This window comes from Bicyclus anynana, chromosome 1 (assembly GCF_947172395.1).
Source record: "Bicyclus anynana chromosome 1, ilBicAnyn1.1, whole genome shotgun sequence".
Lineage (NCBI taxonomy): Eukaryota > Metazoa > Arthropoda > Insecta > Lepidoptera > Nymphalidae > Bicyclus > Bicyclus anynana.
In genome coordinates, this window is record NC_069083.1 from 15,197,225 (window position 1) to 15,213,307 (window position 16,083).

Consider the following 16,083-nt stretch of genomic DNA (forward strand, 5'->3'; position numbering starts at 1 on the left):
GTGCACCAAAACGAGGCGACTGAGCGTAGCGGAGAAACTGACTGCGGAGCAGAGTTGCGTAGTGTATCTGTCCACGGGAGAGGAGCGAGGCTGCGGAGCGAAGTGAGAAAGTAATGCAAAGTCGAGTTTCAGACGTGAATCCCCGCTCCGCTTACCGGTTTTATATGAATTTTTAAACTAGCTCGCAAGTCCCTGGCCTGGCCTGGCTGGTTAATAGGAGCGGAGATTTTGTACTAAATCGCTTGGCGGTATGTCTTTGCCGGTAGGGTGGTAACTAGCCACGGCCGAAGCCTCCCACCAGCCAGACTTAGACCAATTAAGATAATCTTAATCTGCCCAGCCGGGGATCGATAATTACTATACGATTGATAATTACTGAGACCCACGAGACGAATATTCATCGCGTGGTAGAGAAAAACTCCGAGCAGAGACCTGGACTTGTGACCGATGTGTTAAGGAATTTCTTGACAATCGATTAACACTCCCCTTCTCCGCTCGTGTTGTTCTCCCTGCCTAGCCAAATTTGGTAAGATGAAGATTATATATTAGACAAACTTTCTATACCCGTTCTAGTTCTAGAGAAGGTATTTAAGTAAGCTATAGAGATTGCTGGTAATCCTTTCGCACCTACTTTTATGGCGTGCAGACTAACCACATAGCCGTTTTTAGTTAGTTCATAATATTTATTAACTTAACTGTGGCCCTTCGGAATGTTAGTCTCTCACGGCACAGTAAGCTCTACAAGTACCTACTATACGATAGTTTGTTTGGAAAAAAGGAAAATGTCTGGTGTAGATATCGAAATAGCGACATCCTCTGAGATTTTATAAAGTTTTTCATGCGTATCCCTATCCATTAATAAAGCCCAATTAGGTGCAGAAGTAGGATTGAATAGGGCTTACTAGAGGAATTAGTATTGAGCCTGCTTTGACGAAGTTAATTTCTCTTCTTAAAAGCTTCTTCTCAGAGCTTTAGCTACCGAAAGGCTTATAGCTTTCCACCACACGGACCTATTACACCACTAACTTTCAAACCGCGGTCTACAAAAACTTTGTCAGACTGAGTAGGTAGGTACTAAATATATTCAAACCCATGAGCTTATTAGCCACGGTGGTCACGTGGGCTAACCAGTAAGCACTGAGCCAACAAAGAAATGTCAACATTGGATAAAAATAAAAGTTCCAGACTCATTAAGTTTAATTTTATTGAGGCATACTTTGCTAAGCACCCCCGAATTACCCGACATCGTTCTGTACATTAGTGTTATATATCTAACATTTATAAATATCTACCACATTCAGACGTGCTCAGCAGAGTCAGTAAATCATTTTGTAACATCGTAAGCGACATAAATTAAGTATCTCAAGTTTACTTGTAACATTTAGATGTAATTGTTACACAACACCAAAACATCAATGGAATATTCAATTGAGAATTGAAATACCCGTATTTTAAAACGAAATCTAATAGTACCTTATTATCAAAATATTAATATTTTCGATATATGTATTTGTACACCAACTTATTGTATCCAATTTATATAATACAAGTCAATTCATTCTTGATTCAAGTAAATAAAGCAAAGATTATTTTATACTATAGATATGATACGTGCCTACAAAATCACGGCAAAAAGTGATCCGAATTTAGCTACTCCACTGAGACAGACATGCACAATTTTGTGTTTACTTACATTATATAATATATAATTGGGTATAAATAGTTTTTACACTTCCCGAACACACAACTAGACATTGAAGACAATATTTAGGTATTTATTTAAATAACTTTACAAAGCTACTAAATGAAATCAAGACAATTAGCCACTTTTGTCTGCCTCAGTTTCGACGCGTTAGTAACATATCTAATAGTATAAGATCTTTGAAATAAAATTGCAATTGAAAAATAACTTCCGAAGTAGATATTTATAGAATTTTTGATTTTGATTTCATTGAGTGAAAACACCATAAAATAATTATTTTATTGTTGAAATAAAAATTTTGGACTGTATCCAATAATAACATTCGACCCACACGTCTTCACCTGAGTAGTTCCTACATAGTAGGTAATTCGCTGATAATGTAGTTGTCCATTGGTGAAAGATTTTTTTAAATTGATCTAGTAGTTTCTGAGACTACAAACAAACAAAAAGTTTTCCTATTTAGTTTACATAAGTGTCTTATGCGTTAAAGTAAAAACACGTGAGGAAATGAGAATTTTCTAAACTCTCTACATATGTGAAGTCTGGAGATCCGTAAAATCAATGGGCCAGTGTGGTTTACTATTGGCCTAAGCCTCTCTTAATCTGAGAGGAGACTCGTGCTCAGCAGTGAGCCGAATATGGGTCGTTAATGTTGATGATGATTGAAAAGAAACACGATTTAAATAAATAAAAGTATCTACACATTTCAATGATTTCAAGTGATCACAGAACAGTAATTGATTTTGAATTTAAAGACACGAATTCATTGTTGCTGTTAATAGAAGACCTTCCAACTGTATCTAATCACATATAATAAAGGTTAATTCATTTCTGATTTCAGTAAATAACGTATGTACAAATTTCGATTAAATAGTATTGTTGAGATAATTAGAGAATATGAATTGATTTAGAATTAATGAAAAAAAAAACAATAATATGATAGTTGTTGGTAAGTTAATAATTTCGGACATCTTAAAAACTAATATGTACAAACTGGCATTGTAAACATAGACCATATATTTGAAATTCATTCACAGTGTAAATTAGTCGTCTAGATTTGTATTTAAATATTCCATACATACAGGTGACATACCGAGGGTTTAATTACACAATTATTATCAGCTAGAAATTACTGCTAATAAAAAAATGCATACCAATAATATATTATAATAATAAGATCGTTCTTAGAAAGAAATACTTCCGTTAGATTGAAAGTAAATTTTAAATCAGCTCTGAGATCCGGCTCCACTTTTAATAAAATTAATTAATGTATTAAATAATAATAATATATAAAATTATCACAATGTTCCATTTCATTCTCGTGCCTATCTACTTGCGCGTATCTCTCTTAACGCTGAGGTTGAGCGGCAGGTCGTCGTCCGAGTCCGAGTCGAGCGGCCGCTGCTCGCTGACTGACGACGTCTCCGAGTTCGCTTGGCTATTTATAACGTTGACCACGCTCTTTAGTCTCTTGCTGTCGCGGCTCCACCGACGGCTCCGCTCCGGGGCGCTCCGGCCACTCGTCCCGGGCTGCTCCGGCGCCCGCTCGGCCTCCACCGCCGGTCTCTTCGACGACTTCACACCTTTTCCACTATGAGATTTGCGTTTGCACTTCTCTCTGCCGGACAACGAACTCGAGTCCTTTTTATGTTTGCGATGGGTGCGACGCTTCTTTGTGTTACTTTTACTTCGTCTGTCCAATTTGCGCCGCCTCACCGCGGTGCGGGAGCTCCGCGCGGACGAGCCGTCCGAGCTGTCCGAGCTGAAGCACGAGTGCGAGGAGGAGGAGGAGGACGCGGGGGAGAGGGAGGCGGGCGGCGAGTAGCGCGAGTCGGCGGAGCTGCCGTCCGACTGGTAGCGTCGCTTGCGGCGCGGCGCGCTCGTCCGCGGCGGGGACGAGCTCGGCGTGTAGGCGCTCTCGCTGTCCGAGTCGGGCGCGTCTCGTCTCGTCAGCGTCAGTTTCACGAGCGGCGCGGGGCGCTCGTCCGCGTCGGGCGCATCGTCCGGCAGCGCGATGTCCTGCAGCATCACGTCGCTGTCCGAGCCCAGCAGGTCCACCACCTCCGGCGTGCGGTCCTGCGGCGGCTTTATGTAGCCGACCACCATCACCTCGGACGAGTCGTCGTCCGTGTCGGACTGCGATATCGTCTCTATGGGTATGACGCTGTCGGCGGGCGGCTGGGTGATGTAGCTCTGCGGGTAGACGGGCGCGGGCGCGCGCGAGGGGCCGGGCGGCGGGTCGGCGGGGGAGGAGCTCGAGATCATCACGATGTCGGAGTCCACGGAGGCCTCGGACTCGGAGCTGGAGAGGACCTCGTTGACCATAGTGGAGATGGTGTTGTCGGTGGTGTACTGCACGTTGCGGTCGTAGCCGTTCATGTCGTAGGGCGTGGACGCGAAGCAGTACAGCTCGTGCAGGAAGTGGTCGGTGTTGTCGCCGAAGTACCGGCGCAGGGCTTCCCTGAACTCGGCGGAGTTGATGCCGTACTGCGGCAACAGCTCCAGTATCCGCGCCACGACGTAGGCGATGTGGCCGACGTTCTCGTTCAGCAAGTAGTGAAGTTCTCGGTTCAGCCAGGGAACCAGCCGGTGCATTTGTGATGTGTTGTTCCTTAAACAACAATATTTTATTTAATGTCGTGGTTTAGGGTATACTAAACTGGGTACCCTTGATTACCCCTTTTAATTTTTTTTTAAATCTTTTTGCGATACAGACTTTAACTATACTAAATCCAAACTCGATATGGAATGTTTATCAACAAACAAACAACAACAAAAATGAGAGAATAGATCACTTTTACACCTAGCGGTTACATATTAAGTTTTTCAGGTTGCGTTACTATTTGTTACTCTTCATGACATATATGTCGATTCACGCATGTTAGGCCTACTATAACTAAACATACACATTTAAGCCTCAATAGCTCAGTAGTAAAGGGGCCGCAATCATCACCGAGAGTTTTTCAGATAACATGTGTACGGTAACAGTTCGTATCACTCTTGAAAGTTTGCCGCGATTCACCATAATAGTACGTATTATGAACGTCATAAGGCAACTGCCACTGTGTGCATGCTATCTGAAAAACACTTTAGTTACAAGTGAAGCTAATATAAAGAAAAAAAAACTACCTATAGAAGTCTGGCGAGCAGTCCCGGAAGCGGCGCGTGAAGTCGGGCAGCGGGCGCGCCCACAGGTTGTAGCGGTACACGGTGCGGCGGAAGGAGGCGGGCGAGCGGCGGCGCGGCGGCGGCGCCGGGAACAGCTCCGCCACCATGGGGTAGTGGTGCAGCAGCAGCTGCTGGATGGCGATGGTGTCCTGCCGCGGCAGCGTCAGCGTAGTCCTGCCGAGCGCAACACATGTCAGGCAGGCTCTCCTCACATGGAAAGGGATTTGGACCTGCTCAAATGCTTAGCGAGTTGATGTTTGGCTCTAATGTTCTAATGACTATCAATCATGTTCTAATGACCTTTATTAAAGCCAATACTAACATATGGATGTCAACGGTTTGGCGGTCTCCGTGGCGCAGTGGTATGCGCGGTGGATTTACAAGACGGAGGTCCTGGGTTCGATCCCCAGCTGGGCAAATTGAGATTTTCTTAATTTGTCCAGATCTGGCTGTTGGGAGGCTTCGGCTGTGGCTAGTTACCACCCTAACGGCAAAGACGTACCGCCAAGCGATTTAGCGTTCCGGTACGATGCCGTGTAGAAACCGAAAGGGTTGTGGATTTTCATCCTCCTCCTAACAAGTTAGCCCGCTTCCATCTTAGACTGCATCATCACTTACCATCAGGTGAGATTGTAGTCGAGGGCTAACTTGTAAAGAATTAAAATAAAAAAAAAACCTGGGAAATGACAAAAGGCCACCAACAAAAGCTGAAGATATACCAACATGGGATGGAAAGACGCATGTTGCATATAAAGTTAAAGGAGAAGTGGAGTTTAAAGAAAATTCGAAAAGCCACTGGTGTAACAGATGTTTTTAAAAAGGTAAAAAGATTGAAGTGGCGCTGGACTAGACATGTGGTCAGATCTTCAAACAAAAAATGGTCCAAAGAGGTCATACAATGATACCCCAGAGATGGAAAAAGAAGGCAAGGACGACCACACAAAAGATGGGAAGACGACCTGCCGAAAGGATGGCGTAGAAAAGCTAGAGACCGAGCTGAGTGGCAAAGTCTGGAGGAGGCCTATGTCGAAGGACAACCTGACTGTGATGGTGTAATGGAAACTAAGAAATAGTATTAAGTATAATATAAATCAACAGTCAGAGAATAAAAACTTTTTTAGTCCTCTGTGCAGAGCCTGCATGGAGGAAAACGAGACACCGCTACACGTTATGCTCAGTAACAGAGGCGTAACGGAACAACGAGCAATCTACATTGGTTCCTCAGCGACATTCCATGAAGCTATCAGCGACCTGGGAGCCTGCTAAGCTTCTAGAGCGAGCTCGGCTGGATGGAGTGAATCCAACGGGAACCTACACCGAGGGACCCACGTACAACGGCCAATCGCATGGCTAAGTGCGGAAACTGCCATGCGACAGGCCCAAAGCCACTTCAGCTTCGCGACTCTCTGAACTATGTCAGTAACTTTGGACTTTCTGAGGCATAAATAACTGTTAACCCTCACGAATTTGACTTCTAACCACGCCCTTTAGAATAAAAAAATCACAGTTGACATAAAAACATGTAGTAAGAAAGGTATTAGGAAAAGAAGCAAGTCACGTTAATACATCCAAGCATGGCAGTAATATTTCAACAGGTGGCTCAGAATAAAGAGTCCTACATAAATATTAACATGACTTGCTTTTCTTCTTAATCTCTTACTACGAGTACATCTTTTTGTCTATCTCTTGATAATAATCAGTTGAGTATTTAAGACAAAAGCATTACTATAGTCTAAGTTCGTTGATAACACTCCCAAGATGTGCGGGCGACAGGGGGAAAGACTGCGTGGGTGTGAAATCGTGCGTGTGGGTAAGTGACGTGCATCAGTCGTGGGTTTTTCATTCATCGCTACACGCCCTCCCGGTCCGCGTCGAACATCGAGAGTGTTACGAACGAAATTTCCAAGCTATAACAAGTTTGTGACAAAATAAGACTAAAGCGGACGCGATTTCATTCGGTTCATTTCATTTCATTTGGTTTTTCACAAATCCCGCGGGAACCATGGATTTTTCGGGAATAAAAAGTAGCCTATGTTCTTCTCCAAGGTCCAGTTCTAACAATTCAACTATATACCAAATTTGATCCAAATTGGGTCAGTAGTTTAGCTGTGAAAAGGTGACAGACAGACATACTTTCACATTTATACTATTAGTATGGAGTTTGGATTTGTACATGATCTTTGCTACACAATTACTTTAAATGGCTTAACTAATAAAGATTCATTTATCTATTATCTCCTAGGATAGTTCCAATCAGCAAAACTAACCAATCTAGCAGTTTATATGTATATTTTTTTATTTTTATTTATTCCAAAAAAAATTACTAACAATAATATATAATATATGTACATACTACAACTACATATGTATATCCTATAGCAGTACACATGAATTTTCACAACACACACAACAAGGTCACAAGTTATTTATGTAGGTTAAAGAAATCTTATTACTTAATTGTAAAACTAACAGTCAGCCCACTTTTTCACCTGCACAGTTAAAGTACCTATAGGAATTTGGGATTAAAATATAGCCCATGACACTCACAAATAATGTGTCTTGGTATTGGCAAAAGAATTTTCAAAATCAATTTTGTGGATCCAGAGATTAACCGCTTACAACTTCACAAACCTAATAATAATATTTTATAATTATTGAAGGATAAAAAATAAATTAAAGTGATTTCAGATAGCATGGCTATGGTTACAGTCGCCTGTATGACGTTCGTAACACGTACTATTATCGTGAGTCGCGTCAAACTTTCAAGAGTAAAACGAAGAACTGTCACCCGCATCATCCTACATGAAACGAACTGTTTCTACTTATTTGACTTTCAGTATAATTTACAAAACTACTTACCTGTATCTAAATCTTCTAGCTGCGGTGAGGTCAATATCGATCCGCTCCGCCAGTTCCTCTGTATGCCGCTGCTCCACCATATACTCTTCATACTGATGGTTTGACTGGACATTGTGAATAATTGACCTAAAATTCTGTTTGCATAGAGGACACTCTGCTTTGACCTAAAATTAAAAAAAAAAAACAAAAATTTTATCTCTGCATTGCGTATAAATAACATATTTATCTTCTTTATTTCTCAAAATTTAAAAACTTCACTTAGATTGAAACTACTAACTAAACTTCAAACTATTACATACTGTGAAAGCCATAGTTGTTGGTTGTTGCAAGTATTTTTAAATTCAAATCCAAAATCAAAAGCCTACAAAACATTTGTTTTGAACCTAGTTACAACTTAACATACCAACTAATCTGACACTATTAAGAACTATTAAGAAGATGTCCCAACAACTCTGTTGAAAAGCCTGTGTCTTCCAGACTTACATCATTTTATAAAATCTGAAATTTGTTTTGTAAATATGTACCAGTTTTTGTGGCCAATCATAGGACCTGCTTCGCTAGATGTTAGACCTCTGTTAAAAATATATGATCACAATCTAATGTGTCTATACAAACTGTCTATAGAATCAATATTTCATTGTGTTAAAATTACATGTGTGTGTATTATAATTTATTGTATATTGTATTATTTATATCAAAATTTATTTATTGGTGTTACATATTTTCAATGTGATAGTTTACCTCATCCCCCTCTAAAAATGACAATTTTGTTGGTGAATTTGAGTATGATACTAGTCCAAAGATATAATTGGTCTAAGGAGCTTCATCTTGGCTGGCTTCTGATGCATCAAATACAAAATGTATGAAGCCGATTCTATTCTGACGCGTCACAACACAACACGTCAGACAAATGTTAATCCACTAACGTCCGTCCTTCCGTCTTAAGGAAGGGTAACTCAGGCTCAGAGTGTTAGCTTATTGAAGTGAGAGACTAGTAAACTTTATTCTACGTAATATTTCATGCTAATATGTTTGCTAAATTAAACCTAGTAAAGATTATTGTCTAAAAACAAATTCTTACTTTTTGTTTGTACTCATTTTAGAGATCACAACTTACCTTGCTCCAAGTTAATAGACATTTAAAACAGAACTGGTGAAGGCAGGAGTCTGTGAAGGATTTGTTTCTGCAAGTGCCGAGGCATATTGCACAGTTTGGCGGAGGCGAGCCCCGGTTGGGGTCATGGCGTGGACTGCTGTCATCGCTCTTGACACTGTTGACTCCTGGACTAGCACCCTGTGCTCTGGTTGGCAATGAGTCCATGATGGACAACTTTATTTACCTGTTCAATACAGAATAGGCATATTACAGCTGCATATATGTGCTGTCACATAGGGCTATATATCTGTCAGTACTCTATCGCAAATGCAATACACACACACACACACACGCACACACACACGCAGTTTACTGGATGTGTACTGGATGTTGCATCACTGCAAGAGCAGATTACAACTGGCAAAACAATCGCCGCCTTAGATGTCTGCCATTCATCTCTCCAGCCCTTATAACACCATACTTTTGACTTCAGATAACAGTCAGAGCTAGTTTCAAAGTACAAGTTCCGGCGGAACTTGTACTTTTATACATATTTTATACTAGCGAACGCACGCGACTTGGTCTGCCCTTAAGACTTTAGTTCTTAGCTGATGTCTACTAACTATAAACAACCTCCCTGGTAAATTTCATCATTCTTTGTCAAGTGGTTACTGAGATTCCGTGATGCATTATTTATATGCATTATTATATATTTATCTGCATTTATATATTTATTAGATTCACATTTATATATTTAGATTTCAAGTATGTTTAATTTGCAAACACTTTTGAAAAGACTTGATATTTGTAGAGACTCTATTACTTTTTCAGAAGACAGGTTCTGCTGAGAAGTGGCAGCAATAAACACATTTCTTTTTTGGTCAAATCATCATTCTTTATCACAATAGCGAGGAGTGGAATTTTGTAATAGGTAACTCCAAATCCATAAAACTCAAGTCACAGAATAACAGATATAGAATCCTACGCTAAATATATGTATATTTTTATTCAAGTACAAATCAAACTTTACATTATTAGACCTTTAATTAATCAAAAGCACTGCAGCACACACATATCATTAAATCTAGCACAATCCAAAACTAACAAAATAACCTAACACACACAACAAAAGCTATACCCGCAGGCCGCAAGCAGCAGGGAGACTAACTTACTAAATTTAAATTATTATTTCCCAAAATATTTACGAAATATTACACATATAAATAAAAAATGTTATTCGTAATCACTAAATATCAACCTTATTACGAATGTATTATAATCTATATCTCCAATCAACCAATTTTGTTCCAGTCCTTTCAATTTTGCTATGGTAAGATTTTGTTAAAATTCTTATTTTTAATCAAATAAACACGGTTATTATCTTTCGCGATAAATGCCAGCTTACATTTTGTACAGTTGGCGATGAAATTGTTAGTTTTTGTCTTACATTAAAGCAATTATACAAGTAAAATACAGTTGACCGTAGTGAGGGTTGGCAAGGAAAGCTATAGGACAACAGATTACCAAGCAAGTTTCATAGAGGTACGTATATCTACGTTCGTATGTTATGTATTACTTTTTTGTTGCGCGCAGACGTTTATTGTATTGTGTTGATTGTAGAAATGCTGTGATATGATATACCTATTTCGAGCGTACATAATAAATTACAATAATGAATATTTAGGAGTATATATGGATTTTTAAAAGGTAACTCGGTGGGAACCAATTTGTTAGTACACAATATGCCCCTGCTTTACCATTACTCAAGATTTCTACCTATAAGCTGAAGATGAAAGCCAATTAAATTGATGCTAAGCATCTTTGTTATTATAAATTCATAATGTTTAATGAGCTTGTTTTTTAGGTTTTTCAATAATATCAAGTAAAACTTGAAAATATCAAGTAAAGTTGATAAATATTTAGCTTTAGAGCAGTGTTTTTTACTTGATACAAGATTACTTCATGATCATGGATGTACATAAATATAGATTATTTTTAAATACACATTGTGATTTATAGTAAGAAGATAGTAAATTATGTAATTTATATTATAGTCTAAAAATAAAAATATACCTTATTGTTTATATTAGATAGAAATAAAAAGGAGCTTAATATATTCCTATATAGTACTAGTACTCAAGTCAAAGCAGTGCATAGGGCACAAACACACTTTCTATAACGCTTTTTGCTAAACCTTACAACATATTGATTGATTAATTATGATGTGATTATAAGAATAAGTGCTGAGTTATATGACATGAAAGATTTTTAACTAACTAGGTACCACCTCTACCATCAATAGTTTCAGTTCATTCCTCTTTAAATACAATTCACGATTTGAAATAATTTTAAGCTACTATGCGTGAAGTTAATCATATGCCTACACAATCTGGTACCTCAAACAACTAAATCGAATCTTGTAGCTCTTGCTGTGCTCTCTCAATCCTAATATTTTGTCACCCACTGTCACAAAATCTCGACCAACAAGTATAGATACGCACATAAAATCAATGATTACCTTAACATGAGGGCCATCAATTGCAAAGGCAAACTGTATGATTGAAAGTTTCAAGTGTTTTATATGTTAACATTTACACAACTAACCACCGTTCCTAATAATCGATATCCAATTAAATCCGAAAAATTCTATGATTATATTTTATTGTGATACCGTCTGCAAATGTCTACAAATGCGTGATATTTTTTTGACAACTTGTATTTATTTTATGGAACACACAGACGTCAAATAAAGGCCACAGATCGTAATACTGTAAAACACAGATCACTATAGAAATGTAAAACAACAAAGTGCCCAAGGTATCTATGGTGCCCAAATTGATTGATAAATACGTCGATATAGATAACATTAGTAATATCACAAGAAAACGTAGGGAGGCATCTTTTTTCTTTTCATTTTATTTTACACACAATTGGACTAATTGTATAGTTATTAGGATCTTAAGTTCCATATTGTATTCTTTCTCAGTAAAAAAAACATTGGACTTAAAATAAAACTTATTTTTATCATTCAATACAATTTTATATTTATCGATTTATGTTTGGACATAATACATTTAATTTTAGTAGTATTCTTGTACTCCTCAAAATGCTTTTTGTTATGTTGCACCGATTATTAACTCTTGTTGATAAAATCACTATTATAAAATATTCAATACTGAGCACTGAGCTTAACATTTTTAATCGCCATAATTTCAGTAATTTAAACTGTAAATAATCTGAGATTAAAGTCATCAATTTCAGCGACAGCGTGGCACACACACACTTACGTATCATTTCGCTCACGAATGACTCACCCATCTCAAGAAGTAGATCGGCGTGGTTTATTTACATCAACGCTCAAAATCCATATAGAATTCATTGATTTTATCGCAAGCAAGTGGAATAGAAAAAATTGCGGAAATTAGCTTGATCGTTAGGATCGCTTAGTGGAACGTAGCTAGTGCGCAGCCAAGGCTTAAAAAGATTAGAGCTCAGAGCCGTAAACTATTCTTAAATAAAAGCTCAAGTTATCAATGTCATTCTATCAATTGTCACTGCACTTGCTGCACTGTCACAAACGTCAAACCAAATAAATATCAATAATTGTAGAGCAGTTTATACAAAATAATAAATAATTGAATAGAGATTTCAAGAATACATTAAAATATGGCATTTGTTAAAAAGGTTCACTTCTTGTGCTATTCATTTCGAATATATGTATAATGTACTTACTAGTATCTTGTGGTTATATAACCTATCATAGATTTAGTTTTATTTTATTAATTAAATTTATTTACTCAAACATTTCTTCTTAGACTACGGGTCTCGTTGGCCTAGCAGTCGCTGCTAATCCACACTACACCTTGGGAACTCTTTATGGAAAAATCCTGAGAACTCTGCAAAAGATGCCAGAATCATCGGTGTACAGGCGTTATACTGAACAAATTGTCAAAGAACGTGCAGCTGTGCTGAAACAGGTATCTATGAGTCTGTTATAACTTAGAAGAATATAAAACACTTGTTATTGCACAACAGCACAGAAGAATCAAAACTTAACTACTTCATTGCCTGTTGCCTCTAGTATTTTATTATAGGCTTCATAAAATCTTTATTACATGTACACAATTATTTTAGAATTGCCAATTTCTCATAATACTGCTATTTGAATGCAGCATTAACAAATAACTTATTGAATTGCTTGGAGTTTTTATGCTGGTGTTCTAAACATTTTTTTAATAAACATTTATTTTTACAGACCAAAGACCCTTATGAAATTGAAACTGCAATCAACTGTGGTCAAGCCGAAGAACTCATTATTCAAGCAGAAAACGAATTAAATTTGGCACGTAAAATGCTCAACTGGAAGCCGTGGGAGCCCCTTGCTTCAAAACCACCGAAGGGCCAATGGGACTGGCCACCAACTAAAGCTTGAACATACTCCTTTTATTGCAAAACAAAGCACCATTGTGATCTTATATGATTTGTAATTATATTGCAATATGGAATGTCCATTTATGTTAACTTATATTTTGGATATGATTTGTATACAATAAGAAACTTGGGCTAACTTATCATAATAGCTTGTTCTTTTACAGCATCATAGCATTTTAGTTGTTTACTTTTATTGTAAAGAATACAATTCATATAAGATCACAATAGCAACCCCCTCTAGCTTGTCAGATTTCAAATTTCATTAGATGTAAGACTAGCATATATGTTGTGCAGAGAATCTAATTAAGGTAAGCAGTCAGTCAAAAATTTGATGAAACCCACTGTCCATCCAAAATTATGACAGGCCTGACACTCAGCAAGTAGGAAAGGGATGTAACTGGTGTATATGCAAAAATATTGTTATTATGAGGATAGTTTCATTTTGTTGCAAATAAATAGACAAGTTTAAATAACATGTTTTATTTCTTGAACAAATTCTTAAAGAACATGGAGGTTCCCCTTGCCCTGATATTTATAAACAATGTAAAAAATGAGTATTGGTGTGTTCTTGAAATTTTTGAATAAATAATTGTACTAGAGTGTATTAGCATTAACCCAAATTATATTTTATGATGATAGTATATTCATATTTTAGTCCAATTAAATGCAAAATATTTAGTAACAATACATATTATATTAAATATTATTGTTAAAATTAAAAACTTGAAGAGCATCTAAAATTAGTCATAAAAGTTCTAGGTGCACTTACAAGTTGTTCAATAATATTTGGGTCCATTTATCTGAAAAAATAAATAGTATCCCTATTTAGTTAAAAACAAATTGGTGTGGTGTGGCATTTGTATTATTTTAATATTATGAACAATTTACAGATGCTTGAAATAGTGTTGATAAGTTGTTTAGTATTAATCTTTGGCAATGCAACAGCAATACCAACAGTTTGTCAAAAAGGTGTTGTCTTTCAGCAATAAATTATATAAAATGCTTAATATATAAAAGTGAATATTTGGCACAGTGCAAATTTTTGAAGGAATGTATTCAATTTATTATGAATAATTCAAATAATTTATAACATTATAATAATTGACCAAAATATCATAAAAATTGTCATTACATTTTTTAAATTCATCACATTTTCAACATTTATATAAATATGTTAAATAATTTTAATTATTAGATAAGTTTTCTGAAAATTTCCTGATTGTAATATAAGGGTATCTACATATTGGACTAATGTTACCCTGAAAGTCAAAAAAGCTAAAATTACCCCATCATATTATAACTATAAATGGTAACTCATAAAATGTATATTTTCAGCCTCAGCTGGTACTGTTACCAAGTCATTAATAATTAATTAGCTATCAGTAAAAATATCTTACCAAGTACATCATATCTTCACATGTACAAACTAAAATCTCTTATAATTACTAAAGAATAAATAACTGTATAAAATCACTTGTTTTACAATACTCCATTTGAACTTCAACTTAAAAAAAAAGACTTAATTTGTGTTTTCATTATGTGGATGTGACACCTTTTCTTGCTACAAGTAAGTTTAGAACGGGATGCTTCTTGATATAGCTAACTGCCTTTTTATGTGTCACCATAGTAAAATCATAGCCGTTGCACTGCAGGATTTTGTCATGCATTCTCAAACCAGACTTTGCCGCAGGGCTGCCCTCGTGAACCTCTGTTACATAGATACCCTAAAACAAACATAAAAATTATGAATTCTGGTCTGAAACTAGTCAAATAAAGAGACAGATTCAGAGACAATTCCTTTCTTTTGTTAGGGGATTGTACACATGCTAGGTGTGAGTTGAGCTTTTTTTCAGTTTAAATTCAAGTTGTAAATATGCACTACAAACATTTGCTTTAAGTTCTTACTGATTGTTTTGGAGAATAATACATTTATTTTCTATCATTTATACTTTTAAATTTTTAGTATGAGTTATGAATAGGATTTTATCTGATGCATGCTTACATTGTCTGTGTAGCCCTGGGGGCTCTTACGGTAGTCTTGATCAATTCCACCTCCTATTTTGAAGCCACATTTCATAACTTCTCTGCCCTCTGCATCTACACCAGCTTCTTTTTGAAGTGTAATTGGAATCTAAAAGAAAATATATTTATTAAACTTTGATAACTAAGAAATAAATCGTACAATAAAAGACAGTAAAACAAGAAATGGGAGTGGTCTACAAACTTACACTAAGACACTCCATAGCCGTTCCGGCTTGGTGCTGAAATGCCATCTTCGCCATGATTGCTGGTTTTAAAGGCTTTTTGATCGGTACGTAAATCAAATATTACTGAATAGTGAGAAATAAAATTTCAGACGAAACTTGAACAACAATGAACTGCAGCAACAACAACACAGACAAATTACAATAAGAATAACCACCACAAACGTCAAATGAAGACTAGAAAAGCAGAAGCACAGAGTATCTACTACTCTGTGATAAAACACAAAATGACATTGACAATACTTGACATCCGCTGTTCATTTGATTATTTTGTTTGGTTTTTGACACTTTTTTCAAGCGGTCAAGCCTTTCAACAGGGTGTAATCAGTCTGTACATTACGACCTCAGTACAAATTGCATATGCCTCCTTAATTCCCTATTTGCTCAATAGATGGCGCTTTAAGGCACATTGACCAGCAGGATTCTGAGGTAATCTTAAGCCAGGACCCAGGTATTAAAAAAAATATATAACCTTGTGCGGCTTGTGACATTTTGTTTCATTTTGTAGACGAAACGGTTTTATTTCTTCTGCTTTCTTCATGGTGTTTTTTTGCGTTGATCTT

At 36.9% G+C, this 16,083-nt stretch overlaps 3 protein-coding genes across 3 annotated transcripts; 1 reads left to right on the forward strand and 2 right to left on the reverse strand.

Annotated features, from left to right (window-relative positions):
* Positions 1 to 1,186: 1,186 nt before the first annotated feature.
* LOC112044237 (E3 ubiquitin-protein ligase Topors) lies at positions 1,187 to 11,740 on the reverse strand. The gene is made up of 5 exons (XM_024080003.2): positions 11,344 to 11,740; positions 8,847 to 9,069; positions 7,730 to 7,893; positions 4,832 to 5,044; positions 1,187 to 4,313 (listed from the first exon to the last, which is right to left on the reverse strand). Exons 2-5 carry the CDS (start codon positions 9,048 to 9,050, stop codon positions 3,032 to 3,034), a joined length of 1,863 nt encoding a protein of 620 aa, XP_023935771.1. The 5' UTR covers positions 9,051 to 9,069; positions 11,344 to 11,740; the 3' UTR covers positions 1,187 to 3,031.
* A 611-nt stretch (positions 11,741 to 12,351) lies between these two features.
* LOC112044236 (NADH dehydrogenase [ubiquinone] 1 alpha subcomplex subunit 5) lies at positions 12,352 to 13,729 on the forward strand. The gene is made up of 3 exons (XM_024080002.2): positions 12,352 to 12,509; positions 12,641 to 12,802; positions 13,081 to 13,729. Exons 1-3 carry the CDS (start codon positions 12,492 to 12,494, stop codon positions 13,255 to 13,257), a joined length of 357 nt encoding a protein of 118 aa, XP_023935770.1. The 5' UTR covers positions 12,352 to 12,491; the 3' UTR covers positions 13,258 to 13,729.
* On the reverse strand, positions 13,721 to 15,670 carry LOC112044235 (tax1-binding protein 3 homolog). The gene is made up of 3 exons (XM_024080001.2): positions 15,485 to 15,670; positions 15,259 to 15,387; positions 13,721 to 14,980 (listed from the first exon to the last, which is right to left on the reverse strand). The coding sequence occupies exons 1-3, from the start codon at positions 15,536 to 15,538 to the stop codon at positions 14,792 to 14,794; spliced, it is 372 nt and encodes a 123-aa protein (XP_023935769.1). The 5' UTR covers positions 15,539 to 15,670; the 3' UTR covers positions 13,721 to 14,791.
* Positions 15,671 to 16,083: the final 413 nt, after the last annotated feature.

Excerpts from the sequence above, each read along its gene's own strand:
- LOC112044237 (XM_024080003.2), bottom strand. The coding sequence starts at position 9,050 with ATGGACTCATTGCCAACCAGAGCACAGGGTGCTAGTCCAGGAGTCAAC. Across the intron at positions 5,045-7,729 it reads GCTAGAAGATTTAGATACAG|GACTACGCTGACGCTGCCGC; the intron begins GTAAGTAGTTTT and ends TGCGCTCGGCAG. Across the intron at positions 4,314-4,831 it reads TGCTCGCCAGACTTCTATAG|GAACAACACATCACAAATGC; the intron begins GTAGTTTTTTTT and ends TTGTTGTTTAAG.
- LOC112044236 (XM_024080002.2), top strand. Across the intron at positions 12,803-13,080 it reads GTGCAGCTGTGCTGAAACAG|ACCAAAGACCCTTATGAAAT; the intron begins GTATCTATGAGT and ends TTATTTTTACAG.
- LOC112044235 (XM_024080001.2), bottom strand. The coding sequence starts at position 15,538 with ATGGCGAAGATGGCATTTCAGCACCAAGCCGGAACGGCTATGGAGTGT. Across the intron at positions 15,388-15,484 it reads CGGCTATGGAGTGTCTTAGT|ATTCCAATTACACTTCAAAA; the intron begins GTAAGTTTGTAG and ends ATTTTCTTTTAG. Across the intron at positions 14,981-15,258 it reads CCCAGGGCTACACAGACAAT|GGTATCTATGTAACAGAGGT; the intron begins GTAAGCATGCAT and ends TGTTTGTTTTAG.